General features: G+C 40.2%; 1 protein-coding gene across 2 annotated transcripts; it reads left to right on the top strand.

Moving 5' to 3' along the window:
• The first annotated feature begins 447 nt into the window (after nucleotides 1–447).
• Nucleotides 448–15459, top strand: prodhb (proline dehydrogenase (oxidase) 1b). Of its 2 annotated transcripts, none has more exons than XM_079554215.1 (14): nucleotides 448–900; nucleotides 1446–1648; nucleotides 4078–4112; nucleotides 4200–4340; nucleotides 4500–4564; nucleotides 4653–4769; nucleotides 5073–5146; nucleotides 5236–5314; nucleotides 7351–7443; nucleotides 7864–8010; nucleotides 9436–9611; nucleotides 11234–11332; nucleotides 11421–11509; nucleotides 13608–15459. In XM_079554215.1, the coding sequence occupies exons 1-14, from the start codon at nucleotides 562–564 to the stop codon at nucleotides 13796–13798; spliced, it is 1848 nt and encodes a 615-aa protein (XP_079410341.1). In that variant the 5' UTR covers nucleotides 448–561; the 3' UTR covers nucleotides 13799–15459. The 2 variants fall into 2 exon arrangements, with proteins under 2 accessions (XP_079410341.1, XP_079410340.1); XM_079554214.1 differs by having other exon boundaries at nucleotides 5233–5314.
• The last annotated feature ends 346 nt before the right edge of the window (nucleotides 15460–15805 follow it).

The following is a 15805-nucleotide window of genomic DNA, read 5'->3' as shown; positions in this document are numbered from 1 at the left end:
ATTATTGCATGGCTGCTCCACTTTTAAAATCAAACACAACAAAACATTAGCCGATAGCCTATACAAACTCAGTCCACTTGATAGCTATTGCCTCAAAATAACATGGTCAACTATTCCAGTCCAACTTTAGACTATTTTATGGCACATTTTAGTGCTGCGCAAGAAATCGGCATTATTATTGGCATAATGTGATTGACATGCTTTATCGTGACTAAATAGCCTAACTCAAACGAGAACATTAGGCCTACGTACACAGTTAACCAACCGACAAATAGCCTCGAACAAAAATAACAATACGTTTGTGTAATTTCCGCCCGGTCCCGCCCAATTCACATGTAGAGTAGGACGCTGTGGGTGGAACCGCACGGGGCGTAAACACACCTGCGCTCACGGGCATTTGTTATGAGAGTGCGTCACTCACAGCGCGCTCTCAGACAGTCAACGGCGGATGCGACAGTGGCTTTGCATTTTGAACTTCGTTGCTGACAGGCTGTTACCCCAGTGTCATGTTGCTCTATTTTAAGTGTGTTTACTTTGCTTGACAGGGAACTCAACACACGTATGTTTCATGTCCGGGCACTGCCATCCCTGACTCGGACAGGGGTCGCACCGTTTCTCTCTCATGGAAGAGCCCGGTCCACTTCCTCGATCTCGGACGCACGGACAGAACACGCACCAACGGTCAGCGGCCGCAGCAGCACTGAGCATGACCCGGACTGTCCCGGACAGTTGGGTCAAGAAGGCGGCCACAGCTCTCCTTCCAGCCGCGCTAATGAGATCTCCGTAGACTTTGAACAGACCCAGGAGGCTTATAAGAGCAAAGACTCGTTAGAATTGCTCAGAAGTTTGGTGGTTTTCAAACTCTGCTCCTATGACTTCCTGGTCGACAAGAATAAAGAGGTAATGAGCTCCTACTCCAGCCTGCTGTGTGTGTGCATCACATTGAATGTCCACGTTAATAGCAGGTGGAAAAAAACTTATTTTACCTAGCTACGGGTGTTCCTATTATTTAGCATCAAATATTCAAGAACACAAAATCCTGCCAAGATGTTGTGTTGCAGCCTTTCATGAGGTACACTATTACATGAGTTAGAATGCCTCAGGCTCACGTGGAACAGTCACATCTCATGTTACAACCAGTTTTCCAACACGTGGGAGAAGCCTTGAATAACTACACAGAACACTGTACAACATCACAGGGCTAATAGTTCTTTATATCTACATCATTTCATTGTGCATGTATTATGAGAAGCTGGTGATTTTTCTATTTCCCATTTCAAACATTTTCCCCCCATTTTTAGTCCCATCACAATATTTTTGCAGTTACCCCATAGTAGCAACCTCCAAAATATCAAACATGCCCAGACTTCGCCTTGGTGCTTGTTAGGAACATGAAAGTGTAAGTTAACTCTTTATTCACTGGTTATGAACTTGTTTCTCTTCAGCTTTCCGCTCTGGGTCAGAAGGTCTTGGGGCGGACTGTCTTTAACAAGGTGATGAAGATGACCTTCTATGGGCAGTTTGTGGCCGGTGAGGACCATGTGGCCATCAAACCACTCATCCGGAAGAATCAGGCCTATGGTGTGGGCTCAGTTCTGGACTACAGTGTGGAGGAGGACATCAGCGAGGAGGAAACCCAGCAACAAGAGTACGGAAATTGTATATTGCCAACATGTTTATACAAATCACATGAGTAATACATGCCAGCAATGTTGTGCACATGTAACAGTGTTGTTGTTAAACTAATAGTTTGTTGCTTTCACACTCATTTCCCAAATTCAAACACACTTTGAGGTTTAGCAGCTCAAATTACCAGTGGACTGGACTCTGCTCTGACCAGGACACTGGAAAGACTGGAAATAATTTTACCCTTGTGTGGAATCCAGTGACTGGGGGCCCATGGCCAAGGTGATCTGTTATAGAACCACAAACCTTATGTAACATAGTCTCTCGGCAGCAGCACGATTATTACATAAAGACTCATGCTTTTTTGGTTAAATGGTGTTTTTTTCCCGACATTTTAAACCATTAGCCATTTTCTATTACTCACCAGGATGTTTTCAAATGAGGAAGGTAGACAGCGCTTGTTATTGATGTACGACTAAGCAGTAGAAGCAGCAACCCTTACCACACAGTAGCCACTGTAGCTGCTGCTGCTGCACTGGCAGCAGTACTATTTAGTGGATAGTATGTATGGTAGTAGTTGTTGTGGTACCGGGTTTTGTTAAAGCAGTACTAAATAACTCATACCCCTAGAGGTCATGAGTGCCACTGCAGGTGTAGTAGCATGTTGCGTTTTTGTACTCATGAATTGCCCGTGAGAGTAAATACTACGCTGACAAAAAAGACATCCAATTACACAATTGAGATAATTTTGCTCACTCAAACCTGGCTGTAAATACTGTTTAAGTGGCGCTAGCCCACAGTTAGCTTTGCCCGCTAGCCTGCTTCTTCTTCGTGATTCCATTAGTGTGTATTGGTGGCTCTGACACAGAGGCAGTGAAGTTGCAATTGTGGTTTTCTGGCCAGACACCAGGGGGAGACCCCGCAATTATCCCATTAACACTTGTATTACCCCCTTATTAAGGCAAACAAGTTACTTAGTACTGCTTTAAGCGAGAGAAATAACACAGTGGAATTATCTATAGCATTTTGGAATCATATGTATCATTTACATAAGGTCTTACACTTCAATCGGCATATGCAACTTTAGACAACTTTAAACATACACTTTCACATACAAGATATACTTACATTCAGTATGTTTATTGCCACATTCATGCATAATATGTGCAACCTTGTTTGATTTTCATCATCAGATGTACACAAACAATTCAATCCTGTGCAGGTCTGAATCTCTCTGGGTAAACTATTCCAGTGACATATGGCTACAGACGAGAAAGCTCATGTGATGATTGTGGTCCTACATTTGGGACGTTGCATTGTCCATGCTTGTTCTTTTGAACTGTATGTATCTCAAATATATGACTTAAAAGTCAAAATTCTCAGTTGTATGACAATAGCGCTTACCTATTGAAGTAAACATGAAGTAAACAACTATTGCCAGTTTTTCTTAGAGCTAACGCCAGCTGACCTTTCTTATGTCATGCACTTTCCTGGGATTTGCAAAGGTCAAATAGAGAGAATAAACAAAGCCGCTAGTCTTAAGCATCAGTGTTTGAATCTTTCTTACCTGAGAGTGACAGCTGGCTTTAATGCCACCATAGTCAGACAGAACTGTTGGTTCATTGTCTTTATCGCATCCGGCACAGCTATAAAACCGAGTTGATATCTGTACTTTTTGGGGATGTTTTGATAGTTTCGCTTGGTATATGTTTTTATCTGCAGTCATAACAAGATATCGCTGCTGAGCTTTGATATACCTTGTCAGGGCCCCTTGGTTGGAAACATCAAAAGAGCTATCAACCTGGCAAAGCTTTTGTATGGCAAACATATATACACCTTCAAACCATGAGGCAGGAGGACAAGGCACATTAAACTAGCTTGATCTCCGATGGCGGGGCTTGACAGGGACTCCAATGATCTGTCAAGATAGCAACAACACAAGTCAAGTGCTTCGAGCAGAAGGAGATATAAGGACGAGCAAAGGCTTGATGCTGATAGTGTTTGGCCAGTTTTGCGACTTCACAAACTCCCTTTGTCATAGGGCTGCACAATACACTGTCAAATTATAGTTATTACAATACTATGATGCAATATCCATCACGGCAAGCCTATCGCAGGGGGACACATGAGAAGCACATGGCAATTGAGCAAAAAGCTCAGTTTTAGTCATACAAAGCTGTCTTTTAGCCTTGTTTTAATGGCTGGGCTTATGTTTTTCAAAGCATGAACAGGCTATTCTAGAATATGAATATTCTTTAGTGTTTTGTATTTGTTAACAAAACTCTTAGCTAAGTGACTGCAGTATAACAACTTCTGCCGGCAGGTCTGCAAGTGCAAAAAAGACCTTTGGTTCTCGAACTTGCTTGTGCACTGAATTCCGACAATACATACTCATTAAATAGTACCTTCTAATTAACTTTATGTATATTATTTGCCTTCTTTCTCTTTCAGACCATGCGTATCTGCCGCATACCCGAGCAGTCTAGGTAAGCCGCCTTATTTTGTTCTCATTCTTTTAGGTGGAATGATGTAATTAGTAGTAATCACAATGCAAAATGTGTGTGTACCCCTAGGCACTGATCACGGAGAGAAACAATATAAAGTGGACAGTGGATTCACTGGCGAAGTGACCACAGCACCAACTTACTTCCATGCAGATGAGGCCAAATGTGACCACCACATGGAGACATTCATCAAGTGTATTAAGGCATCTGGTAGGTAAAGTCAGTGTGGAAATAGGGCAAAAGGCTTTTGAATAATTTAAACATGTCTGACTGCCCAGGCCGAAGTAGAGTCTTCTGTTTACAACACGCAGCATGTTTTTCTTCAGTTTAGATATTGAATTTTTAATGCTAAGTGTGTCTGCACTTGAGGTGGAACGTCCATGGATGGATTTTCAGCAATCAAAATGACCGCGCTAGGGAGACCTCAGTTTCTGGTAGGCACTCTGAACTGATTTGGACTTTCTTATGAAGAGTGTGGACTTGGCTGACTGTGATGTTGTTGTTTTTTTACTCGTTCTAAAGCTGGAGCTGTCAGAGGTTTTAGTAAAGTGGCGCAGATTCTTTGATTTCCTGGCCTTGCAGCAGGGGAAAGTTGTTGGACAGGTGTCAGAGCAGAGGGTAGAGCTAACACAACTGCAGGTAAGTACAAGAAATGGAGCTCAGCAGTTCCACCCACTGCAAAAGAGGTCCATTTGCATTCTTTTTTTCCCATAGACTTGAAAAACATGATACCGCACAAGGCGAAGAAAAGTCAAAATGTGGTGTAATGTTATCAACTTTACAGATACAGTCGTTTGTGTTTAGTATTCATCATTATTGGACAACCATAATTTTACATAGAGATCGAGGAGGATTGTTGATAGTGGAAAGGATCACTGAGCTCCATACAGCCATTTGCTTTTGAACAGAAAGCATTTACAGTTGGACATTGTACATCGACAGGAATCCCTGACCAAACTAGGTGCAACCGGGGACTATCTCGGCTGGTTTACAGAAAATAACAAGGGATCCTCCGGGTGAGAAAATTCCGGCTATGCCGCACAACCACCGTATTTTCCTTAAGCTCAGAAAGGAATGCCGTATCACCTCTTTCTCTTGACAGAAGCATTGATGTACTGGACTGGAACAGCCTTTTAGATGATAAAGACAAGTGTGCTGACTTGCTGGTGGTGCCGAACGTTGAGGTAAGTGCACATTTATCAAGGAGTCATTATTCAAATATGCACAATTTGGTCAGAACGTCTAGGAAACTAGAGGTTAAAGATTTGTCATTCCAGCCTCACACTAACCAGTTGCTCATGTTGCAAGCGTTTTGAGGCAAAAACGAATATCCATACTTTGAGAAGCATTAACATCTGAGAGAAGAGTCTGAGAGAATGTGAACGGCTAAATTAATATCAATGTATTATAGGACACAGTACCTGTAGTAATCTAAGCCAGGGAAAGCCAGGCACTGATCTAGGGGTTCTCAAGATGATTTTCAGATGTAAAATCCAAGTAAACACTGTGGGGTCAAATAGCCTAACATCTAATAATAAAAAAAATAAAAAAAAAAAGTTCATTTGGTTTTCTAGTGTCTTCTTTTAAATCAGACTAGTATGTTTTTAGTACTTGAAAAAAGGAACATAAACCAGACTGGGAGAAGGAAACTGCGAAGGAGTGCACAAGAGCAACAAAACAAAAAGCTGAGCAAGAACAAATCAAATCCGATATATTCGATCATTGCACTTTATGGACTGGGATAGAGCTGAAATCATCGGGACAAAGGGCAACAAACACCAGCTCTGGATTGATATTGGGAAACGTGCACCCAGGATAGTAAACCGGGATGAGGGGGATTTTTTTTGCTTTCGCACCTGGGGCACTGTATTGAAGTCGGACTGCAGACACCGCTGTCATCCTACCTCCACTGATAATGAAACAGCGCCAAACCTTGTGTAAATTAGCTGACAAAGACGTGTCACAGCAACACCATGTGACCAACTCTGGGGAAGACTGCAGCAAGTGAGCAGTCGAAACTGTCAGGTACGGGGGGAAAAACACACTGGTCTGGTTTAAAAGGATATTGTAAATGTAGGTCAACTGACAAAATAAACAATTGAAGTAACTAAACTAAAATGTCAATGTTTGGCTGCTTGGGGAGTCCTTGTGTGCTCGCATGACATATGTTTGGGAACCACTAATTTAAACTATAAACTATAGTCTATAGACCAAGGGTGCCCAAACTTTTTCCCTCCGCGGGCCAAAATGAAAAAGTGCCAGTGGGTCAAATACGCCGCGTGAAACACATATAACTGCAAATAATAATAGCTACTTTTTTTTTTAGGTACATATTTGAATTTGAGTCTATCTACGCAAATACCATGCTACATTAAAACAAATGTTAACTATGGCAAAAATCCTAGTTTTAGTGGAACAAAATCAACAATTGTAGCAATATAGTGAAAAACGTAAACAACACCTACTCATTCATTTAACTCAAAAAAATGCCACATTTGATCATTTTTAAAGTGTCAGTTCTGCATACATTCTTTTATAAGCACATTTTTAACATGTACCTTTGTTGATGTCAACAACCTATACAATAAAAGTTGGAAAACTGGGAAAGTTGGTGCTACAACGCTCTGTGATTGATAAACACCAAGACACCACAACAGTGTTTCCTTAACTTTGCGAAAAGGGGTGAAACAGCGCCCCCAATTTAACGCTGGTGGCCCAAAAGTGTACTGCTTCCATATTTACCATTGAGAATGAATGGGAGAGAGTTGGTATTAACCAGATGCAATGCAAAAGTAGGTCACCCTCTGGCGGGCCAACGAAATTGTGGGCCACATTTTGGGCACCCCTGCTATAGACCAAATATCACCTTGCAAATATGCCCAGGGCAGGCAAATCAATCAGAAATGCTAGTCCAGTTTAGGTCTGAAATGATCTATATTGCAGTGTACTAGGTGTAAAACATGTTTAAACCAGAGCAAACACACCCAACCTAAATGCATTACTAAAGCATAGATCAAAACATCTCTGCTTAAAATGAATAATGTCTAGAATTGTAGATGAGCCTGAGCACCACCTAAAGAAGCCTATGTTTGAGAACTGTTGATAAAATATCTTGTACTCTTTGCAATGTGCTTACCAGTTCCAGCCACTTTCCACCCCTCATACGTACATATATTTCCTCCTATAAAATATGCATAACCATCAGTGTTTCATTGTGCAGCTGGGTAAGCTGGAGCCTCTACTGAAGGACTTCTCAGATGAAGATGAAAAACAAATGCAGCGGATATTGCAGCGTATGGATGTACTAGCCAAGGTTTGCAATTTATTTAAACTGATAGCCCTGCTACAAACACATGATTTAGCCCCCTCTGCATTTGTTGCTTATCTCCTTGGAACAAACACTAATAGTTAATGTTTTGCATCATTTACGATACAAAATGTTTTTGTTTTTTTTGCTGTTGCTGCATTTTCAATGAAGCTAATTGCAATCTGTCTTCATTACACTCATCCCTTATGCAGTCCACATAAGTATAAAAAGATATGTCTCCCAGAGAATAGACATGCTGAAATATAAAAAGACTGCTGGCTGTGCTGCTAATGACGTTCATAATTAGCACCGTGACACATGCTCCACATTGTTAAAAGTCTCATGACACATGCTATATGGAAGTAATTCTGTACTTTTATTGGATTGTGTTCAGTTCATCCGTTCCCTTGACTCTCGTCTTTGCAGCATGCTGTGGAGAACAGGGTGCGCTTGATGGTGGATGCAGAGCAGACCTACTTACAGCCTGCTATCAGCCAACTTGCGCTGGAAATGCAACGAGTCTATAACAAAGAGAAGCCTGTCATCTTCAACACTTACCAATGCTACCTCAAGGTCAGAATTTACAGCACATCTGCAGCATCAAGTATGAAAATTATATATGATTTTTAATTGAAAGCTTACTATGTAGCATTTTGAAATTAACATTACCGTGGCTAGTGGTTTTCTGATTTGAACTGATTTCACTAGCCAAAACTAAAATGTATATTTAAAAGTGAGTATGTGTGGGCCTATTTCAACATCACTCTGCGTATGCCTAATGTTAACATCATGGATTAACATAGAAAATCTGATAAGAAATCAACCAAAAAATAGAATCCTAGAAGCTTGGGCCTGCTTGAATTAAAACAGTATTAAGTAACTTGTTTACTTTAATAAATCCTTTCCGTAGTCCCACTGGGGGTAATACAAGTGTTGATGGGATGATTGGGGGGGTCTTTCATCTCCCCCTGGTGTCTCTGGCCAGAAAACCACACTTGCAGCTTTCCTGCACCGGGTCGGAGCACCAATGCACACTAATGGAATCACAAAGAAGAAGCTAACAGGCTAACAGCAAAGCTAACGGCAAAGCTAGCTGCGGGCTAGCGCCACTTAAACAGTATTTACAGCAGAGTTTGAGTGAAAAAAAAATTCTCCATTGTGTCATTGTACAATATACCTCTCTCCTTTTGTCTTTTCTGTCAGCGTAGTAAATTTTACTCTCACAGACAATTAAAGAGTAAAAAAACATAATATGCTACGACACCTGCAGTGGCGCTTATGTCCTCTTGGGTCATGAGTTTCTTAGTACTGCTTTAAATGCATTGTACATATGCAGCATGCTGTGGTAGGGCTATAGTAAGTTTATTGGTTATAAGATGATCAGGAACAGTGTAACATAGAATTGAGGAGTGCTGCCTGAAGAGCTTTAGTCTGTGTGTTACATGATGTCAGAAAGTCAAAAATCCTGAATAAATATCCAGAGCTTTTGATATTTTACTGAAGTTATAAAATAGCTAATAAAAAAGTCTTCTGATCTAAATACTTAGTTAAGCTTCATATTTAGTTAAGTTTCTGCGTTGTGGGGGGTACACAAATCCAATGGCCACTAAACATCATCTTATATTGATGATAGAGAAACCACAGAAATTATATGAAACCCATGAAATGGACAGGTCATACCGTGCTATACTTTAATATAAAGGCATGGCTTTGTCATTCATTTGCATGGGGATAAACACAAGTACGCATCTATAGGAACAGGCTCAGATAGCTTACGACTTTTCCGTGATTTTTTTATGATCCAAATGCTTTATTGCATATTGTTGGTGTCTGGTTTGTTATTGCTGCCATATTTGTTTATTTGAGTTTTAGCAGCTGGTCTTGACAAAGCAACCTGAATGAATCTCAACTGTTTGCAGTGTGGCTTTAGTGGTGTACTATTCAAGTTGCATTCAAGATCGGCCGTTGTTACCAGTGCTCCCTGTATGTTCGCTGCAGGAAGCCTTTGACAATGTGAGCATGGATGTAGCGCTATCATGTCGGGAGGGCTGGCATTTTGCTGCAAAGCTGGTGCGTGGAGCCTACATGTATCAGGAGAGAGAGAGGGCAGAGGAGCTGGGATATGAGGATCCAATTAACCCTGACTATGAGTCTACCAACAGCATGTACCACAGGTAAGAGAATGTACGCTTTGATGCACAGGGTTTGGACATTAAAGGACATGAAAGATTTGCATAGTGAATCTCAAAAAGGCACATGCAGTACCCTCATTAAACCAAAAAAAGAGAGAATTGGATTAAAAAGAAACTGACCTTTCCGTCTAAGCACTTAATCCAGTGCGTACCGCTGCCCACATGTCATTGTCCAAGTACAAGTGGTCTAATTTCAGGGGTGCACAGTGCTACAATATTTCGACCTTATTCAAAGCAGCATGCAGAATTGTCCCTGCAGAGAACAAGATTGTAGGTGAGGCACAGGATAAAAGCAGGGGCCACTTTCACAAGGCTTTCAATGTGTTTTCGAGGTAAACAGTACAAGGCTTGGATGTTTAATGTGCCGCATGAGCCCAGATTGTGTGGTAAGGTACAGGGCATTATTATTTAAAGCCCACACTTTCCGTGTCACACTGTGGCACACAACACCATGCATTTTATATGACACATTCTGTTTAGTTACATCACGTTATATAATGCAGTACACACTCTATAATGCAATATACCCTAGATATGGTTGAGATGGATATCCAAGACTAAAGATTATGTTTGTCATAATCCTAATACAGTACAGCAAACAAACCATAGCTCATATAGTAAATCAAGTGAATATATTTCTCAATATTTATGATGATTTATAATTTAAGTATCAATGATAAACGCCTCCAATTAAGAATAATCCTGACGTTCTTGAGCCAGTGTAGTCTACCATTGTCAAACTTTGAAGAACAGTGGTGTCAGAATGTTAATGTTGACGTTATTAGTGAAATAGGTACTAACCATGTGTTAGCAATACTGCAGCCCTAAGTAGAACTGTGTAACTTCTAATAAAGCGAGACAAAGTAGGCCAAAATATCGTTGAGCTTTTTCGCTAGTGTCAGTGAAGTAAAAAATCGACCAAACTCACCCTTTGCGATGCTCATTTTATAATTGCCTCGTCCTTCACACGTGTATTCATTCACAAAAAAATGTACATGTTTGGTGTAGCACAAAAGACAGTGATGGTCATTTCCACTCTGTGGCTAAAGATCGGAGAAACAATACCTCCACTCAAGTCAACAGACTCCAAACTTTCTAGTCTTGTATTTTTCAGAAGGATTTACAAATATCCAATTCTTAGTCTGATTTATTGCTTTGAACCACAAGAAACAAGGTGACATTTTTACATATTCTTTTTAAGATACCCAAAATCCCGTCTGATTTTTTTGTGTAACTAAGTGTCACTGACAGTGGCTCGCCTTAAATAAATCTGGAACCAAATACCCAAAATGTAATTTTCCATTCACTCTCAATACCTGTTGTGATCTGAGACAGCGTTAATAGGTAGTATACTACACACACAAATACATTATTGAAAATGCTGGTTTTATTAAGTGCATCCACATTAAAACAACATTTTATGGTTGTAGATACTGTATGCATGTTAATGTAAATGCTGAACAAGAAAACAAAACATAAAAAGTTAACGTTAAGTACTGATACTAGAAAAATAAACTGCACTGTACCGAGCCCTGCAGCCCACACTGAAGACCCGCATATTCCCAGATAATAACATTTGGATTGCTCTTGTGTGTTTGTCTAAGGTGCCTGGACTTTGTGCTGGATGAGATTGCTCTCAATGGGAACGCAAACGTGATGGTGGCTTCACATAATGAGGACACAGTGAAACACACCTTGAGGCGGTATGAAGTCTGCGCCGTTAAAAACCCTGCTTAGTATCGATTAGTGTCTTCATATAGTGATTTGTTTCGGTGCCTCTTTCTTTCTCAGGATGAACGAGCTCGGTCTCATGCCCAGGGAGAACAAGGTGTACTTTGGACAGCTTCTGGGAATGTGTGATCAGATCAGCTTTCCACTAGGTGAGGAAACACATTTTACACCTTGCATATGGATAGACGAGTCAACATGGGCATTCAAAAGCTACAAAAAAAGTTATGCTTGGAAAAATTAAATGATTTATATTTGATTGGATTCAAGAATATTGTACTACTGGTATTTCTCATTCAAGACAAATATTTACCATTAATGGAACAGTACTTTCAAGAAGACCTCTAGAAAGAAACATGCAAGTAGTGCTGGGAATTTCCAACAACTTCACGAACCGACGTATTCAATACAGTGCCCATAATACAATACATATCCCAATATAACTTATGAAAAGGGCAGTTTTACGTGATTAAATGGATGTTTTCATCCTGCTGAAATATGTTCACATATGGGCCATTTCAAGCGTATCCTTGTGTATTTCCTTTGAAAACACACTACATTTGGGCAGCTCATGCACAAACTGTTCTATTATTATTATTATTATTATTATTATTATTATTATTATTATTATTATTATTATTATTATTATTATTATTATTATTATTATTATTATTATTTTTATTATTATTATTATTATTATTAACTATTATTAGATAGTGTAGGAGACATTAAAGCATATGTGCATTCAACAGGAGCATGTGAGTAAAATGTACACTACCAGTAAGTGCATGAAGTGCAGGTAAATACATACTTTTGGGCGAACATGCATTTTTTGACATTGCAAGTTAAAACACAACCGACACATATGTTGAATAAATCTCCGGAGAGTGAAGCTGTTCAATATGGCCGTGCTACACTTAATACTTTTTATTTTAATTATTTGTTAAAGGGACTATACAGAGTTTAAAAATGTTGGAATTATGTATTTTCCTCTACCTACATGTTCCAGTAATATCCTGAGGTGTAGAATGAGCCCAGACTTATTCACCACAACTGCCTCTAAATTTCTGCACCATCACTCAAAAAGACCCGAGGTGGCAGTAGTGACTATAAAATGACCAACTTGCATCTAGCCCCTTTAAAGTTGTCAAAGATCTGGCCGTAATGTTCACAACTCCTCCCGACTGGCTCTAATACAGACCAATGACTGGTGCAGTAAACCAAGTGGGCAACACCGACAATGTGAACATGTCCTTTGATTAATTTAAATGACCTGAAGGCTAAAGTCTTTACATGTAATCATGTCAGGCGTGTTATTACAAGATCACATTTGATGCCTTTTCTCCATTGAAGCTGTCAGCGCAGTCTCCAGCAGATGTTTCAATTCTGTTTATTCGTAAGCTCTGAGCAGAGAGCACATGTTCCCAGCCCATAACATGACATATGAACTGACGCGCACTTGTATTGACAAGCTGTCCAAGGCCCTCACCACTAACTGCTTTGTTTGTCAAGAAGACAGACAGCAGCGGTAGGCAGTTGTCTGTCAATGTGAAGCTTGGGTTTAAGTAGATCAGGTCCATTTGAAAATAAAAGACACAGGAAAGGATGTGTGGTTTCACTTAACACTGGACTGCAAAAGCATCAACAAAGTCTTGTTAAGTATATTTGTTAAAGATGGCTGATTCTTTGGGGGGTTTTTTTGTTGGTGACGGTCTTTCTCAAATATATATTACTGCATATACCATTTTGTTTTGCCCCAAAATGATGTGTTAAAAAGGCCAGATGTGGATCTGAATCCAAAATTAATGGAAACTCAAGGGTTTCCATGTATGCTTGTGCTTTACATCTATGAGTCTCATTTGTGTTCATTAACAAGCAGCTCCCACCAAATAAACAAACAAAGTAACAAGAGTGTTCAACTGGTAAGGCATTGGGACCCACCATTACCATGGGATGACAAACTGCAATCCAAATAAGAATATTTATTTCAACCCATAAGACACTGGAGTTTATTTATCTGATCTAAAATACTAGCTAGTCTTTTTCTATAAGTATGGAAAGAAATGTTCCCAGTACCACTGCTCTAAAGAAGATGCATTAGGAGGACTGTGTAGTCATATTTTGCAAAGACAAGTTCAGAGGCAACAGCTGTGGCACAACTATGATCTAAACTAAATAACCAAATGTGTGTATCCTTAACTTCATGTACTTCAAAATGTAAATGAATGTCTTTTATCCATTTGCCTCCAGCCCAGGCCGGCTTCCCCGTCTACAAGTATGTCCCCTATGGGCCGGTCGACGAAGTGATGCCCTACCTGTCGCGCCGGGCCCAGGAGAACCGGGGCTTCATGCAGGGAGCGCAGAAGGAGCGCGGGCTCCTGTGGAAGGAGCTGAGACGTAGAGCGGCCTCCGGCGAGCTCTTGCACCGACCGGCATATTGAGGGCACACTGAGGCGGAGAAAGAGAATGGAGTCAGCGAGTCAAGTGCTTTATTTTTGATCTTCTCAGGGTGAGGGGTGCTGCTCTGGTGTTAGCACTGCAAAGGAGTGGCTCACCGAAGATCACCTAAAGCTGCCCTTGTGATGAACTCAGCTGAGTGTCAAAGAGTTTTCCCATTTTGCTTCATCTTTGCTCTGTTATGTGTCATGAATAGCCTCTCCTCAGACATTCTCATTCTCTTATCGATTTGAGGTAGTTACTGTGAGGATGCACATTAGCGTTTTCCCCAGTTCTACCTCAATCCAATATAGTTGAACATGCCCAGTCCGTATCTGATTAAACACCCGTGTATCCTTCGACACTAATGATGTAGTAGCGCCCAGTGCAAACTTGAACTTCTTTATTTTTTCGTGCAGCACATTTGAAAAGTGATTTTCACAAAATAACACAATCAATACAAGGCCAATAAAAGAGTAAATAAAACATTGTTGAAAAAGCTATAAAGACAAGTTTAAATGGCATAATAAAACTAAACCAAGGTCCCCTGCTCAGCCGGAGTCAAATGCTTGGTAATATATGTAAAAAAATAAATAAATACAGGCTTAACTTAAAACTCTAAATGCTTCAGCCATTGATTTATAAACCTTTATGATTTACTGCCTTTAAGTAAACAGAGTTAGTCTTTTTCTCGGCCTTATTCATTTTTCACCTTGTACACAATAGGCATTTTGTCGGGAAAATCCAGCAAGATTAATAAATAAAGCAGTGGCAGGCAGAGAATCTTTTTGCTGTAGTATAAGGCCAGATTATTTAGAGGCCGGAGCAGCAGAACGCACTGTCTGAAATATAGATATAAAGCTTGTAAATTTCACTTTACAAGCTCAGAGCCATAAGATGCAAGCTCTAGATTAGGTGCAACTACTGTTTATATGCCCACTATGACTTTACTTTATCTAATGCAATACCGGGGAATGCACTGAAACGCTGTTACCTCCATCCCTATCTCTCGCTATGTGCGTGTGACCTGCCTTTGCATCTTTAAGCATCCCTCATTCAGTCTCCCACTTGTCTATAAAGCTCCCATATCCATCAAGTGGGCACGTTTACTACTCCAAGAGGACTCCCTTTAAATGTCAAGCGGAGCAGGCTAGTGTCGCTTTTTATCGCCCTATTTATTTTGCATTGGAACAACAATAATAATAAAAAAAAAAATAACAGGCCTGATTTAAATGGTAGTAAAAGAGACATCAATATTCTCCTTCTGCGTCGGGTTTTTTGGCGGGGCTCTTGGACAGCCAGACACCCCCTGGAGATAGGTCCTTTGTAAATTTGTGTGCTGTATAGTGAGCTGTGAAAACAGTGTCAGTTAATGGGGAAATAAGTAAAGCTTTTCATATGAATACCTCTGGTTAAGATGCTAGGTGTGCATTCTTGATCACTGGAGTGTCGCAGAGGAACTCAGTATTCAATGAGTGTGTCTCTTTTTAACGTGGGTGCCGGGAATGGTCTTTTGTGTTTTTGTTTTTCGAGGATATGGGATAATATGCAATGGAAGATTGAGCTGGAGCTTTGCCTGTTGCTTCTTTTTTCCCCCTGTGATTGATGAATACTGTGCAAGTTGTGAACACTGTGAATATTAAAATACAAACTTGTTAGCCATGCGTGGCATGGCAAATATGCAGTTTTTATTGGGGTTCCTCTTAAAGAAATATAACTATTCTGTGCACTTAAACGTCATAATTAAACATATTTTACTACTTTTTCTGTTGTTACTTTTATGTGTTAGTTGAATAAATCATTGAAGTAGAAGCATTTACAGTGCTCATGTACTGTAAATGCCCAAGATCTGGAGATGGGTCTCCCAGAGACGATGTCAATGTTGCTCTGTGCATGGAATGTTGCATAGCAAAATAAGGCCAACTTCCTGACTGTTTCCTGCTTTTGTTTTATAGGTGTGTCTTGCAGAAAACAAGCAGCTGTTGAAGTATCACTTACAACTGTTAAAAAAC

Source organism: Gobius niger, assembly GCF_951799975.1.
Source record: "Gobius niger genome assembly, chromosome: 1".
NCBI lineage: Eukaryota > Metazoa > Chordata > Actinopteri > Gobiiformes > Gobiidae > Gobius > Gobius niger.
The sequence above is the reverse complement of the archived record's forward strand: the minus strand, read 5'-3'. Positions and strand labels throughout refer to the sequence as shown.